This window comes from Ursus maritimus, unplaced genomic scaffold (genome assembly GCF_017311325.1).
Source record: "Ursus maritimus isolate PB19 unplaced genomic scaffold, ASM1731132v1 scaffold_22, whole genome shotgun sequence".
Classification (NCBI taxonomy): Eukaryota; Metazoa; Chordata; class Mammalia; order Carnivora; family Ursidae; genus Ursus; species Ursus maritimus.
The window spans coordinates 22,122,240-22,137,693 of record NW_024424675.1 but is presented as its reverse complement, the minus strand read 5'-3'; the positions used below and the strand labels follow the sequence as shown (position 1 = coordinate 22,137,693).

Here is a 15,454-nt window from a genome sequence, read left to right as displayed (position 1 = left end):
CTAACATAAAATTTGACAAAATGACTACTGGAACATAATAACAATATTAAGGAATGCTATACTTAAAGAAGCTTGCCTCACTGCCTAACACAGCACTAAACAATGCCTATGCAAGAGCAGAAAACACTGAGACCTTCAAATGCAAAATGACCAAATTCTGCTTTATCCATTATGCTAGTCCTATATTCTGGACAACTATTTTGTACCACTTCCATTTCTCAAACTTCCTTACCTTCCTTCTTGCAGTAATTATTTTCATAAAGACAAAGGCTAGATTAGAACCCTCTCATGTGTTCATCCCAAACCTACAAACCTGCCAGCATTTACACCCATTTCTCTCTCTTCCACCCTCCCTTCAAAGAATGCACTCCACCTGAGAGCTAAGTATCCCTCCCCTACCTGCCCATGCAGGTATCAATCACTGGTTATCTCCTTTCTGCCCTGGATCTTCAACTTCTTTCACTGCCAGGGACTTCTCAGGATAAAGACATATTCTACCTATCTCCCCCATGTCTTGACTCTTACATCTCCCTCTACATTCATAGCACGTACCGTAATTTGTAATGATCTATTTATCTCTCTCACTGAGTTAGAAACTTGATACTGAGTAGCACCAAGTCCATTTTATTCACTGATATACCCCCTACACCCAACAGTGCCTGGTTTGTAGTGGTAAAGTTTGTTGAATGGCTGAACAAAAGCACACAACCCTGAATGAATGGAATGCTTTCATTTTCTATAGGTCAGTAGCTGCACCATGACACTTTGACACATGGCAAAGGTATAATTCCTGGCCAATTACTGATCAGGAGGATCAAGGTGGTTGATGGATATAAGCAGACAGATAGCCAGGGTGGGGTGGGGAAAGTCAGAGATGCTCAATGGTACATTCGTTGTCTGCATACAGGCACATGCCATAGTTTAGTTCAAAAGCTAGGATTTCAACTAAAGACAAATTTGTATAAGCAAAGGGAATTCTAGGGGAGGCTATAACAGTGGTATGAAACTTACTATCATCCTTTTTGCTCCTCAAGTGATATCTGTTAGGGGTTCGTTTATGAAAGGCTTCGACCTGCTGTGCAAGGGGCACGTACGTAGAAGCTGTTTCATCAAATGTTCTTTTCTTTCCTTGGGACAGGTTGAAAGGCTTAATAATGGTGCATCCCTTAGTCACTCGGGCCTGTAAAGAAAGAAGTTGTTTTCCAAATGAAGTGTTATGGAAGAGCTCAGATCTACCACAAACCATATATTCAGCACATAGGATCAAAAGAAAAAAGGCCTGTGGTGAAGCCAAGATTATTATTCTTAAATTTGTCAGTCCTTGAGCAAGGGTTAAAACTAGTCTATTCCCATCTTTTTAAAAAAGGGAGAAAGGATCTAGCACTTAACAAATTGTCTGTTCTACAATAGCAAATAAGGTGATTTTTCCCAAGCACATCAATGTTTTAAAGCCAGCAAGAACAAGTGTTCTGAGAATTAGAAGGGAAAAAAAAAGCTGCAAAGGTATTGCCCTCACCCCCAATCTCATTAAGAAAAAGCTGATTTGGGTTCTGGGTCTGGATCAGGCCAGGTAGCTGCCTGAATCAGAATCTCTGCAGACATCCTCCCCAAAACTAAGAGATGAAGAAGCCTAGTCCTTGGATGATTCATTTTCATAAAACTGATCTCTGATTGGAAACAAAACTCTTTAAGGACTGACATCTCAAAGGAAGAAGCACAACCCCAGGGTTTAAGACTGCAAAAGACTGATTTCAACAAGTGATGATGCCAACTGCAAATGCCAGTAGAAATTCTTAGTACTAGAATTTCTGCTTAGGATTCTTACTGTTTCTGTTAGATTTGAGTGGTCTGCCCCAAGACCATTATTCACATAAGCCCTGTCATATATTATACACTCTATAGACACAAGATATTTTTCAAGAATTTTGTAAAAGCACAAGCTGCAACAGGCTGGTACCTACAGTTTGCCACACATAATTCTATGTGCTTCATGTACATTGTCAATTCAGTTTTCACAGCAACTTCATAAGATGCTTCCCAGAAAAATATAGCGATTTCTCCAAGATCACATAGCAAACAGGGCAAAGTGAGGATTCAGATCTATCTTAACACAAAAACATGCTTCTCTCAATTATATTATTAGAAGTAGTGACCACAACTACTACACCTGAAATCCTTGCTGAATTAGTAACAAGCATATCCACTGAGCCCATCAACTTACAGGAGATGGAGGATGCTTTCGCAGTTCAGATGTAAAGTTCACTTCCTTATATTCCTCCTGGTTCTTAGGATGTTGTTTGATTCGTTCATCTGTGCGGAAGTGGAAGTCAACTGATTTCGTTACCTGGCTCACTGATTTCTTCACAGGTTGCCCTGAGTGAGAAGCAGAGTAAAACACATAGGTAACACCAAGAATAGAAAATACCTGTAAATCTCCTTTATCTGGTCCTTTTGGTATTTCTATCACCATGGATCTAACTTTGTTCACTCTCTACACATCACCCAAAACTTGAAACAGTCCTCAGGGACACTATTATATGGCCTTATTCATTGAGGATATTGGTTTGAGGACCTTTGGTCAGATGCAAACTGCAAAGAGGTGGCACCAGGGAAGAAGACCCCATTTCCCAGGTGTGATCATAGTTCTGGAGACACACTGTAACTGGAATTCTTTTGACAAGATAAGCTACGAATTGACTTGAAAAGCATACTTAACTAAACGTGTCAAAGAGGGAAACCCTATAAACTCCAGGGGTGCTTTTTCAACCCAGTAAGCAGGGCTTTATAGCTTTGACTCCACAATAATGTTATTTATTTTTTACTTTTTTTATTTTTTTTTAAGATTGTATTTATTTATTTGTCAGAGAGAGAGACAGCGAGAGAGGGAACACAAGAAGGGGTAGTGGGAGAGGAAGAAGCAGGCTCCCAGCGGAGGAGCCTGATGCGGGGCTCGATCCCAGGACTCTGGGATCACGCCCTGAGCCAAAGGCAGATGCTTAACGACTGAGCCACCCAGGCGCCCCCACAATAACGCTATTTAAGAGCAAAGCAGAACTCTGACCCCTTGGCTCCCTCAGAACTACTTTTCCTCTGTAGCTACAACTGGATTCGCTCAGCTTTCTTTTCCTCTGTCTAGGATTAAAATAGGAAAACAACAAAAAAATGGCCTGCCCAATGGCTTTATCTTCTGTCTCAATCCAAATCTCTTCTTTTTCTAATACAAAGAAAAAGAATTAGGAAGAAAAAGGAGGGAGGAATTAATTTTACTTGAAGAAATGAGGGAAGGTCTCACGGAAAAAGGCCTCTTTCAAAAGATGGGTATGCGTCCTATAATTAGAGGCAGAGAGCAACAGTGCACTCTTAAGAAAGGTTCAGTGTATGTTAATACTTTTTTTTTTTTTTCAAGTAATCTCTATGCCCAACTTGGGGCTTGAACTTAATGACCCTGAGTTCAAGAGTCACATGCTCTATTGACTGAGCCAGCCAGGGGCCCTGGTCTAATGTATATCAAACATTCTAGGGAATGGTCATTGGGATATAAAGGGTATCAGCTTTCCAATAAACACATCTTTTTCTACTGACTACTAGCCAAGAAAGCCTTTTTCCCTTTAGAGACTTCAAAAACCCTACCAAGATAAGGAGAAACACCCCTCATAAATCAGACTCAACGAGAGCCACGCTGACCTATTCCGGCAAGAGCAAGTTTCTTGAATTCTTCATTCTTTTTCCGCATCTCCACCACCTCCTGTTGCATTTTCATTCTCTTCTCCAACTCTTGCTCCTCAGTACTTTTTAGAATCTTCTGCCTAAGGGGCAAATCAGTAAAAGAAATAAAAGAGGAGAGAAGAAAGAGGCTCATAATTCAAAACAGTCTAAAGGTATTACATAGATTAGATTTTTAACCTGTGACAAAATAACCATCAAAACCAAAAAGTATTATCTGATAAATTGATATTGACTTAATTAGGTAACACTAAAAACTTGAATCAAAATTTATAACAAAATATTGAAAATTTTTCAAAAAGACAGCTAAAATAGACTATGGAAGATACTACAAAAGACTCATAAATTTGACTATACAGTGATTAGCTTTTAGGCCACAAGAAAAAGTAAGATTAAAATACCAGTAGAATGGGGAAAATATTTGCAAGAAATAGGACAAAAGTCTATTATACATAAAATATACACGGTGATAAGAGAGGACAGACTTAGGAGAGAAACCAGAGCTCAAATTCCTACCCTGTCATTTCATTTTCTGCCTATGTGATCTTGAGAAAACTATTTAATCCCTCTGAGCCTCAGTTACCTCCACTGTAAAATGAAGAAAATAAATATTTATCCCCACAGAATATTTGTGACTATTAAGTCAGATATTTCTGAAGTACCTGACACATAGTAAAAGTTCATTTTAGAGTAACCATTCTTAGCAATGAGACTATCACTAAGACCACTTAAAAATAAATAGAAAAGGAAACAATTCACCCAAGAGGAAATATGGAAAAGATGTTTACCATAACAGTAATAAATCCTGTCAGCAATCGAAAATTAAAATAAGCTGATGCCATCAACATTTATATCAATTAAATTTGAAACAGTTTTAAATGTAAAAAAAAAATAAATTCAATGTGGATGAGAGTACAAGGAAATAAAAATATTCATCCAAAGCTGACGGCACTGTAAATTCATACATTCATTTCAGAAATAAAACTGGTGGGGCACTGGGGTGGCTCTGATTCTTGGATGTCTGATTCTTGATTTCGGCTCAGCTCATGATATCAGGGTTGTGAGATCAAGCCCCACATCAGGCTCTGCGCTGGGTGGGGAGTCTGCTTAAAATTCTCTCATTCCCCCTCTTCCTAAGTCCCCCCCACAAAATAAATATGTCTGAAAAAATAAAATTAAAAAAAGAAATAAAATTGGCAATTAATATCAATAGCCGTAACACTAGTCATATGCTTTAATCAAGGAATTTCTCTTTCTTTAGCCCAAGGAGACTACTCAAAGAAAAGTCCCTGTCAATAAAGATGTTCACTGATTATTTGCAATAGTGAAAAATTGGTAACTGCATTTTCAACAGGAAATGGTTAAATATAACTTGATAGACTATTAACTATTAAAAAAGGATAAATGTGAAGATTTTGTAGCAGTACAGGAAAAAAAATTAAATACTCTCATGGCAAGCAAGGAAAACAGAATCCAAAGTTGCTTATACACTGATTGTGAAAATATATTTTTTGTTTGAGTAAAGACCAGAAGGGAGCTTGGCAAAATAAAAACTGTTCAATTCAGGTTAAGAACCTTTACTAACTTTTTACTTTCATATTTCTTTTAATTTGTTTAATATTCTTTTTTTTAATTTAAATTCAATTAGCCAATATGAAGCACATCATTAATTTTTGGTATAGTGTTCAATGATTCATTAGTTGCATTTAACATCCAGCGCTCATCACATCATGTGCCCTCCTTAATGCCCACCACTCAGTTACCCCATTCCCCCACCCACCTCCCTTCCCATAATCCTGTTTGTTTCCCAGATTAGTTTGCTTTAATAGTATATTTTTCTCAACTTTTAAGATGAGCATTCCCCCAAGATATAAAACAACTCACCTCACCACGGTTATAGCTTTATGAGTTTCCCAAGTTCCATGTGCCCAGACTGCAGATATACCCACTTATAATTTTACTCTATTGACTCTAAAGTTTAAATTTAGGAAAGAAGCATACCTCACAGGCTGTATACAAGACACAGTATGTCTGCCCTTGGCTTTCTCTGGGGAAGATGCATGTTTTTCTGAAGTATCTTGATGAGCGCTGCCTTCTTCCTCTTCCTCTGGCTTCTTTTTATCGTTAGAACTTGAGTTCAAAAGAACAAAAAAAAAAAAATACTCTCAATTCCCTAAAACATACCCTGCTGTACTCTCCTCCTCAAATCTACTACATATGGCTTAAATTTTCTCATTCTTTAGGACAACAAGCATGTCTCAACTGCAAGATTCTTCCAATAGCACCATTAGATCATACATATTAATGGATACAATGGGTAAACTTTGAGAACACCAACAGAAGTCAAGGTGAGAATTGTCTGATGATGGTTCAAGAAGGTGGAGAGGGATTCCAACTCCTCGTCATCAAATGCACAAATGGCAGATAGCTAACCGCCTTCCCAATATCTATTCTACTTTCTTTCTTATTAATAGAACTCCAATTTTGTTTGGGGCAGCAATGTACAAAGGCAAAAGTACTGTACTTGTTTCAATAGCCTCTCTTGCAACTAGGGAGAATCCAAGCGACACAGTAGGGCAACTGAAGTATAAGCAGGGTTTCTGGAAAATGTTCACTCTTATGATATGGGTGCTGCCCCTCTTCCTTTGCCATACCCTCCCCTTCTTCTCTTGAACATGGATGTGATACCTAGAAATATAGCAGCTATCTTGTGACAATGTGGCAACAAGTACAAGGAAGAAGTTGAGAAACACAGAGCTGCCATCTTGAGTAATAAGTATGAAAAAAAGCTAACACAGAGATGCTGCCCTGGCATTGTTCAGTCACTGAACCAAAGCCAACAACAAACTTCCATGAAGCAAATAAATGACTATTCTTTAAACTACTCTAGCTGAATAGGCTATTACTTACAGCAAAATACATTCCTAACTAATAAAAATAAGAACAAACACCATTGCTATTAACCATAGGAGCAAACAGGACTAAAACCTATGCCAACTGCAGAAGCTGTGGCTACTTACACTTTCATCTTTTTGGAGGGTGGAATTTCATTGATGATTACAGGAGTAGCACATCTCTTGGCTTTCATTTTTACATGTTTTTCTTTCTGTTCCAAATCTTTCTGAGCAGAGAGTCTAGTAGATCTTCTATGATACAGGAATTGACAAAATTTATCTGAAGTGAATACATCTACTACGGACATGCAATTGTGCCCCACAAATGTGAAAGTATGTCGACTACTGCCAAGGGCTACAAAGAGTTTAATGGTATTATTCCCACTCTAAAAACATAATCTCTTCTTGTCTTACAGATAGCTTTTGAATTTCATCATAAAATGTTGTACTTAAATGCAGCTGATTTTTTTTTTTTTTTAATGGTACTGGCAATCACCTAGCACAACTCCCTCCTTCTATAGGTAAAAGTCAAAAAAGATGAGGAGACTTGACCCTGTTACATAGCTAATTGCTGTCAGACTTGACATTTGAGATCAGGTCTCCTGGTAATTGACTAAGGTGCTTATTTTCTCCTTTTTGTAGCCACACTCCCCCTTTTTGGTAAAATATAACACATACCAAAAAGAACAAAAAAAAAGATTAAGTTAAATGATTACAAAGTGAAGACTCACGAAATCACCATCCAGGCTAAGAAACAGAACACTGGCAGCAGCTACTATCCTGACTTGTTTTATAGTAATCATTACTTTTTCTTTATCGTTTTGCCATTTAGCATGCATTCCATAAACATGGTACATTAGTTTGGAAAGAAAACAAAAAACAAAGAATAACAACAACAAAAATCCCCTTTAGATAATATAATCAGACTACTGCATGTATTTTTTTCTGTCTGGTTTGTTTCACTCAACATTATGCTTATGAGATTCAACCACCATGATTCATATAGCTTTAATTCACTGATTTTCAATGCTGTATAAGAGTCACTGTAGTAATGTACACTATTATTTATCCAGTCTACTGCCAATTTTCATATATGTCTCTTGGTACATATGTGCACACGTTGCTGTTGGGTGTAAGTTGTAAGACTGTTAGGTCATAAGGACATTGGTTATATCAACTAAAGCTGTTTTCCAAAGTGCTTGTACCAATCTATGCTTACCCTGGCAAGTTTATACTATCGTCTGCATTGCTCTACACTCTCCTGAACACTTTGATATTGTCAGATGACTTAATTTAGCTTCTATCTAGTAAAATCTCATTGTGGGTTGTCTTTTTTTTTTTTTAAGATTTTATTTATTTATTTGACACAGAGAAAGAGCACACAAATGAGCACGAGCAGTGGGGAGGAGCAAGGGGAGAGGGAGAAGCAGGCTCTCTGCTGAGCAGGAAGGCTGTTACGGAATTCAATCCCAGGACCCCGGGATCATGACCTAAGCCAAAGACAGACACTTAACCAACTGAGCCACCCAGGCAACCCTCATTGTGGTTTTAATTTGCTTTTCTCTGATTACCAGTGAGGTAGAGCAACTTTTCACATGTTTACTGGCCATTTGGATATCCTCTCTGATAAAGTGCTAGTTCAAGTCTCTTATTTGTTTTCCACTGGGTGGTCATGTTTTCCTGATTAGTAGGAATTCTTTATATACTATGAATATAAGCCCTTTGTAGGTTTTATGTGTCACAAGTATCTTCTCCCACTTTGGGGGTTGGCTTTTTACTCTCTTTATGGTATCATTTGATTAGATAAATGTCTCAAATACATCAATAGCCCTCCCCATAATGGTCAGTGCTTTTCTGTATTCTATTTAAAAAAAAATTTCCCCCTATTCCAAGGTCATAAAGATATTCTCCTATATTTCCTTATATGAGCTTTAGCTTTCATATTTAGATCTACAATTCCATATAGAATTGACTGTTTTAGGGTGCCTGGCTGGCTCAGTCAGGAACATGAAACTCTTGATCTCAGGGTTGTGGGTCTACGCCAACTCATGCTGGGTGTAGAGTTTACTTAAATAAAGAAATAAATAAACTTAAAAAAAAGAAAGAACTGACTATTTTATATGGGGTGAGGTAGGTACCAAGTTTCTTTCTGTTCTGTCTGGATATCCACTAGCCAAGCATTGTTTATTACAGGAGGGGAGGGAGCACTGTTTCCCATAGATCTGTCGTAACACCTTTGTCATATATCATGTCCATATAGGGGAAGGTGAATTTCTATTTGATTCCACTGGTCTCATTAATCCTTGAGATTACCATAAAGCTTTAATTACTGTAGCTTCATAATAATATGCCTTTCTATGTACTAGACACTTCAAAAGTATCCGGCTATTCTTAGACCTTTGCATTTCTCAATAAACTTTAGCATTAATTTATCAATGTCCAAAGTGTAAACCATTGGTGTTTTTATGGCTATTGCATTAATCTACATATCAGTTAGGGAGAATTAACATTTTTACAATATTGAGTCTCCCAATCCATAAATATGGTATGCCCTGCCATTTACTTAGATCTTGTTTAATTTCTCTCAACATTTTCTTTATAAAAGTCCTAAACACTGTAAAGACATTATTACACATTCAGACTTTTATGCTACTGCATAGAGTAACAATTTTTAAATCTTTATTACAGAGAATATCAAGCATATTTTAAAAATAAAGAGAAAAATAAACTACTAAGGACTCATCATTCAGTTTCAGAAATTATCAAATCATAGCCAATCATGTATCAGTTTTCCCTCTATCCACTTTCCTGGATTTTGAAGCAAATCCTAACTAAATGTCTATCTTTCATCTGCAAACATTTCATATTAATTTCTAAAAGAAAGTATTCATAAAAAAAATACATGGAGGGGCACCTGAGTGGTTCAGTTAAGCGTCTGCCTTCGGCTCAGGTCATGATCTCAGGGTTCTGGGATCGAGCCCCACATCGGGCTCCCTGCTCAGTGGCGAGTCTGCTTTTTCCTCTCCCTCTGTGATCCCTCTCACTCTCACTCTCAAATAAATAAAAATCTTTAAAAAAAATACATGGAGTAATAAAGAGCAAATTTATTCAATTAAGGAATGACGTAATGGATGTACTGAACGAGTAATGAAGAGTGCATATTAAAAAACATAGACAAAACACAAAAATACAACTATCTGAAGGCACTGGAAAGTGACCAAAAGCAGGCAGAAAACAGAGGAACATTTATCCATGAAAAACAGCAACTGCAAAGGGTAAGAATTATGAGTTAGTAGCTTTTTTGCCTGAGGTACTCCCCAAACATAGCAGATCCAATAGCAGAAAATTCCAGGCTCACTGGCTAGAGATAACAGAAGATAGAATACAAGGCCAGTATAACAGCTGGAAATTTAGAGGAAAATCCTGAAAGTAAAAGAGCCACAGAAAAGATGTCACTCAAAATCTGAGCAAAGACTCTGTACAAATTCCTGCCTGACGGCTAAACCATGTGTATTTAGGGGAGACCTAGGGGTCCAAGCAAAAAGGCAAGCAGAAACTGGTGAGGTGTCCATCCTTAAAAGACATAACTGCCTAGATAAGACTGGTGAGTTTGCTGCTTTTTTTATTAAGTGTATTCCCCACTGTGTATATTATAGGATGGCACAAAGCTAACATCTTACTAGCTTGAGGTGTCAGTAGACAAACATCAGAGCTGGCAGAAAGGCTGAAAATTTACGGGGCGCCTGGGTGGCTCAGTCATTAGGTGTCTGCCTTCGGCTCAGGTCATGATCCCAGGAAATGATCCCAGGGTCCTGGGATAGAGCCCCACATCGGGCTCCCTGCTCAGCAGGGAGCCTGCTTCTCCCTCTCCTACTCACCCTGCTGGTGTTTCCTCTCTCACTGTGTCTCTCTCTGTCCAATAAATAAATAAAATCTTAAAAAAAAAAAAAGAAGGGCTGAAAATTTAGAGGCAAAACTCCAGAAGCAAGACAACCACAGAGAGGATCAACACTTAAACCTGAGTATAAACTCTACTCAAAGTCTTGGCTGACCCCTAACCTTTGCAGACCCAGGGGAGACTGCAGGGAGCCAGACTAAAAAAGCAGCAGCTATGAATGCAAATACATGAATAGCCAATAATCACATGAAAATGTGGATCAATATCATCAGTCATCAGAAAAATACAAATTAAAAACAATGAAATATCATTGAAAAGACTGACAATACCAAGAGTTGGCTAGGATATTGAGCAACTGAAATTCTCATATATTGCTAGTGGGAATATAAATGGTATGGTCACTTTGGAAAACATTCTGGCTGTTTCTTATAAACATACATTTAACATTATGGCCCAGCAATTGCACTCCTGAGTATTTACCCAAGAGAAATGCATGTCCTCAACTACTCATAGCAGCTTTATATAGCCCCAAACTGGAAACAACCCAAATGTTCATCTGTTGAAAGGATAAATAAATCATGACATATCCACTCAAAAGAATTTATTATCAGCAATAAAAAGGAACAAACTACCAAACCATGCAGTGACACGAATGAATCTCAAAAACACATGTTAAGTGAAAGAAGTCAGATATAAAAGAGTACATATAATTCCATTTATAAAAATATCTAGAACAGGACAAATTAATCTATGGTGACAGGAATTGGAACAGTGGTTGTCTCTGGGTAGGAGGTGAGAGAGTGAGAAGGTAGAGGCAGCAGTACAGATTGACTATAAAGGGGTCGGAATGAGAGAACTTTCTGAAGTGTTGGAAATGTTCTATATATTTTGATTGTGAGATTATGGTTGCATGGTGGTATGTATGTATTTGTCAAAACTAATTAGACCATACACTCAAGATCTGTACATTTTACTATATGCAAATTATTACCCAGCAAAATTAATTTTTAAAAATGGACTGGGAATCATAAAAATTAGAAAGAAAGAAGGCAAAGCACATGAATGCAGAACCATTTTGGACCATTACTTAAATTCAACATACAGTGATGTTATAAAGTCAAGAGAAGAATTGCTAGGTGTCTTTAGGGAGAAATGGCTAAAGGATGAGATACCAAAAATTAGAACATATATTTATGGTAAAGCAACACCTCCATGGAAAAATTATTATGACATACTAAGGCCTTATTGACTCTTAAACTGTTCTGTGTCAAAGAAGTTTTGGCCATCTTTTAGCCTATCCATTGAAACCATGTGAAAATGGTAGGGAATATTTATGACTATCTACACCTTCCTATCCCAGCTGCCACTCCTTTCCAGATTAGGCATCTCTGGAATCAGATAAATCTGAGATTAACAGCACTAATGTTTTACTTCTTATTATGCATTTTCATAATGCAGTATCATTTACAAAGTACTGTCACATACCATCTTATTTGGCCCTTTCTGACAAGAAGCCTGAGGGATATGGTTATTCTCAGTAAACTAAGATTTTGAGTGGTAGAGGTACTTGCCTTAAAAATAAAACAAAACAAAAACCATTCAGGTCTTCTAACTCTGAGAGTAGCTGGATTCCTGTCACACCATCACTTCCAAAAAGCATTCAGAATTCAGTCAGGATGAGAGACAATTTTAGCAATCATACACAAAATGGAGAAGTGAAGACACTAACACCTCCCTGAATTCTGAAGAAATCTACAAGACACTGGGTATGGGCTTCTTTACTTGGGGCACCTGGGTAGCTGTTGGTTAAGCATCCGACTCTTGATTTTGGCTCAGGTCATGATCTCATGATGTGAGATTGAGCCCCATATCTGGCTTCACACTCAGCATGGAATCTGCTTGAGATCCTCTCCCTCTGCCTCTTCCCCTGCTCACATGCTCACTCTCTTTCTCAAATAAATAAATAAATAAAATAGATCTTTTTAAAAATAATAATAAAAAAATAAACTTATAAAAAGACTAAAATGGGCTTCTTTATCAAAAAAGATTAAGATTGTATGATACTATCCTCAAAAGGCAATACCCTTATGCCAACATGAAGCTTTGCAAAGGGTAATTTCATCACTTCTGAGCAACAATACATATTATTATCTGTATATAAATAATATCATTTGCCATTCCTCTTCCTTGAGAATATTCTACATAACATCAAAGTATAAAGCAACAGGGGTGTCTAGGTGGCTCAGTTGGTTGGGCATCCAACTCTTGATTTAAGGTCAGGTCATGATCTCAGGGTTGTGAGACTGAGCTCCACATCGGGCTCCATGCTGGGCGTGGAGCCTGCTTAAGATTCTCTCTCTGCCCCCCACCCCACACTCACTCCCTCCAAAAAAAAAAAAAAAAAAAAAAAAGATACTGATACAAATACAACATTCAAAGACATTAAATGTTTTAAGATTACCACTACCAGGATTGCAGCTTAACCCACCCATTCATTCATTCATCAACTATTTATCCAGCTCCTGCTCCTGCCAGACATTGTTAGGCACAGTAAGAATATATAATGCTTGCCTTTATGAAATTTACTTACAACCTATAAAGAGGAAAAAAAATATCTGTCATATATCCACACAAGTAAACGGCAACCCATATGGATGGTGCAAACAGCAAGGACTTTGGAAACAAACTGATGAGTCTGAATTCTGGCTCTGATATACAACCTCAGGCAACTTAGTACCTCTAAGTCCTTATCAATAAATTCAGCATACTATCTACAACTCATAAATGTTATAAAGATTAAATGAGGTAATATAAAGAGTCTAATATAGTATGGGACACATAGTAGGTACTCTGACAATAATTATTCTTTGAACATCAATGAATACAACCACCACTTTGAGCCCTGAAACAGTCTTACCTCGGAGGCTGCACTGGAGTATTTTTTGAGGTGGTTGCCTTGACTTCCAGGGAAGAACAAGAATTTGATGGAATGGACTGTTCCACTAGATTTTCTTTTTCCGCCTCTTTGTAATAAGTGTTGTCGACTGTGGGAGAGCAAAATTAGTCAGCACTCAAATCCCAAGGAAAAAGTTGGAGAGACATATATATACATACATATCTATATGTATGTGTGTGTGTGTGTGTGTGTGTGTGTGTATCCCTTCTGAGCAGTGGAACCATTATTTCCAGTGACATCTTATACAGAAGACCAATTTATAAAATCTACTTCGGTTGAAACAGAAATGTAGGATCCAAGACCTATCTGCCAGCCTAAGTCACCACCTCAGAAAAAAGCATCTCTGCCTTTTAATGCTGATACAATCATATTATCTGGCATTATGGGTATAACCACCAGCTTTTCTCCACTCAAAAATTAAAAACACTAGGGGCGCCTGGGTGGCACAGTGGTTAAGCATCTGCCTTCGGCTCAGGGCGTGATCCCGGCGTTACGGGATCGAGCCCCACGTCAGGCTCCTCTCCTATGAGCCTGCTTCTTCCTCTCCCACTCCCCCTGCTTGTGTTCCCTCTCTCGCTGGCTGTCTCTATCTCTGTCAAATAAATAAAATCTTTAAAAAAAAAAAATTAAAAACACTAAAAGTTAAAAGATACAGTATTTGAGAAAGGGGAAATAAGGGTGGAAAGGGGAAGGAGATATTTTATCATAAAGTATTCTGATATTACCATGGCCATCATGGAACAGAAACAAAAAAGTACTATAAGAATAAGGAGAGGAAAAAAAATAAGGAGAAAGAACAATCAAGTAAAGGCTTCAGGGAAGAAATAGCATTTGCTGGTATAGCTTATGAACTGAGCCTTGATAAAAGAAAAAACCCCAACCAAATAAATGGAAGAAAAGTCAGGCTATGAAAACACATTTCATGAATTATTTATTCCAGAGAACAATCATTTGGCTCATTCCCTAAAGAAATTTTTTTCTGGAGAGGAGAAAAAGAAACAAACAAAAAAATGATAGTGTATTATGTCAAGGCTACAATAGAGGCACTTACCCCATTTAAAAGCAGAGATGATTAGTTTTTTAAATTTAATATAAAAAATTTAATATAAAAATTTTACAGGGGCACCTGGCTGGCTCAGTCAGTAGAGCATATGACTCTTGATCTCAGGGTTATAAGTTCAGGTTCCATGTTGGGTATAGAGATTACTTAAAAATCTTAAAGAATATATATATTATATACTGTCTACAAAAAATGCGCTTAAAATATAAAGACACATCATGCTAGCACTAATCAAAAGAAAGTTGGAATGGATATATTAACTTTAGACAATGCAGATTTCAGAGCAAAGAATATCACCAGATATAAAGATGACCATTTCAAAAGGATAAAATGGTCAATTCCTCAAGATGCCAAAACCACCTAAATATTTATGTACCTAATAACAGAGCGTCAAAATACACAAAACAAAAAGTATAAGAAGAAATAGATAAAACCATAAGTATAGCCTGAAATTTCAATCTCTCCCTCTAATTTATGGAACAAATTGACAGAAAAATCAGTTAGAATATAATAGTCATAGGGGCGCCTGGGTGGCACAGCGGTTAAGCGTCTGCCTTCGGCTCAGGGCGTGATCCCGGCGTTATGGGATCGAGCCCCACATCAGGCTCCTCCGCTATGAGCCTGCTTCTTCCTCTCCCACTCCCCCTGCCTGTGTTCCCTCTCTCGCTGGCTGTCTCTCTCTGTCAAATAAATAAATAAAATCTTTAAAAAAAAAAAAAAAGAATATAATAGTCATAAATAACACAAGCAAATGTGTATGGTTATATTGCAATAAAATTTCATTAACAAAAATATGTTGCAGTCAGCTCATCAAGAGGACATAACAAACATACATACACAGACACACATGTTTACATATATGTGTGTGTGTGTATATATATATATATATATATATATATATATATGATAAAGTTCCAGATACA

General features: G+C 37.4%; 1 protein-coding gene across 4 annotated transcripts in view; it reads right to left on the bottom strand.

The window, feature by feature from the left end:
• Nucleotides 1–15,454, bottom strand: part of TPX2 (TPX2 microtubule nucleation factor) — a 56,465-nt gene that overhangs the window by 21,907 nt on the left and 19,104 nt on the right. For all 4 annotated transcript variants that reach the window (XM_008703232.2, XM_040638131.1, XM_008703231.2 and 1 more), the window contains exons 5-10: nucleotides 13,433–13,559; nucleotides 6,744–6,869; nucleotides 5,725–5,853; nucleotides 3,685–3,806; nucleotides 2,222–2,373; nucleotides 1,012–1,180 (exon numbers count right to left, since the gene is read on the bottom strand). In XM_008703232.2, coding sequence (XP_008701454.1) covers nucleotides 1,012–1,180; nucleotides 2,222–2,373; nucleotides 3,685–3,806; nucleotides 5,725–5,853; nucleotides 6,744–6,869; nucleotides 13,433–13,559 — 825 coding nt within the window. The remainder of the gene's footprint in view (nucleotides 1–1,011; nucleotides 1,181–2,221; nucleotides 2,374–3,684; nucleotides 3,807–5,724; nucleotides 5,854–6,743; nucleotides 6,870–13,432; nucleotides 13,560–15,454) is intronic.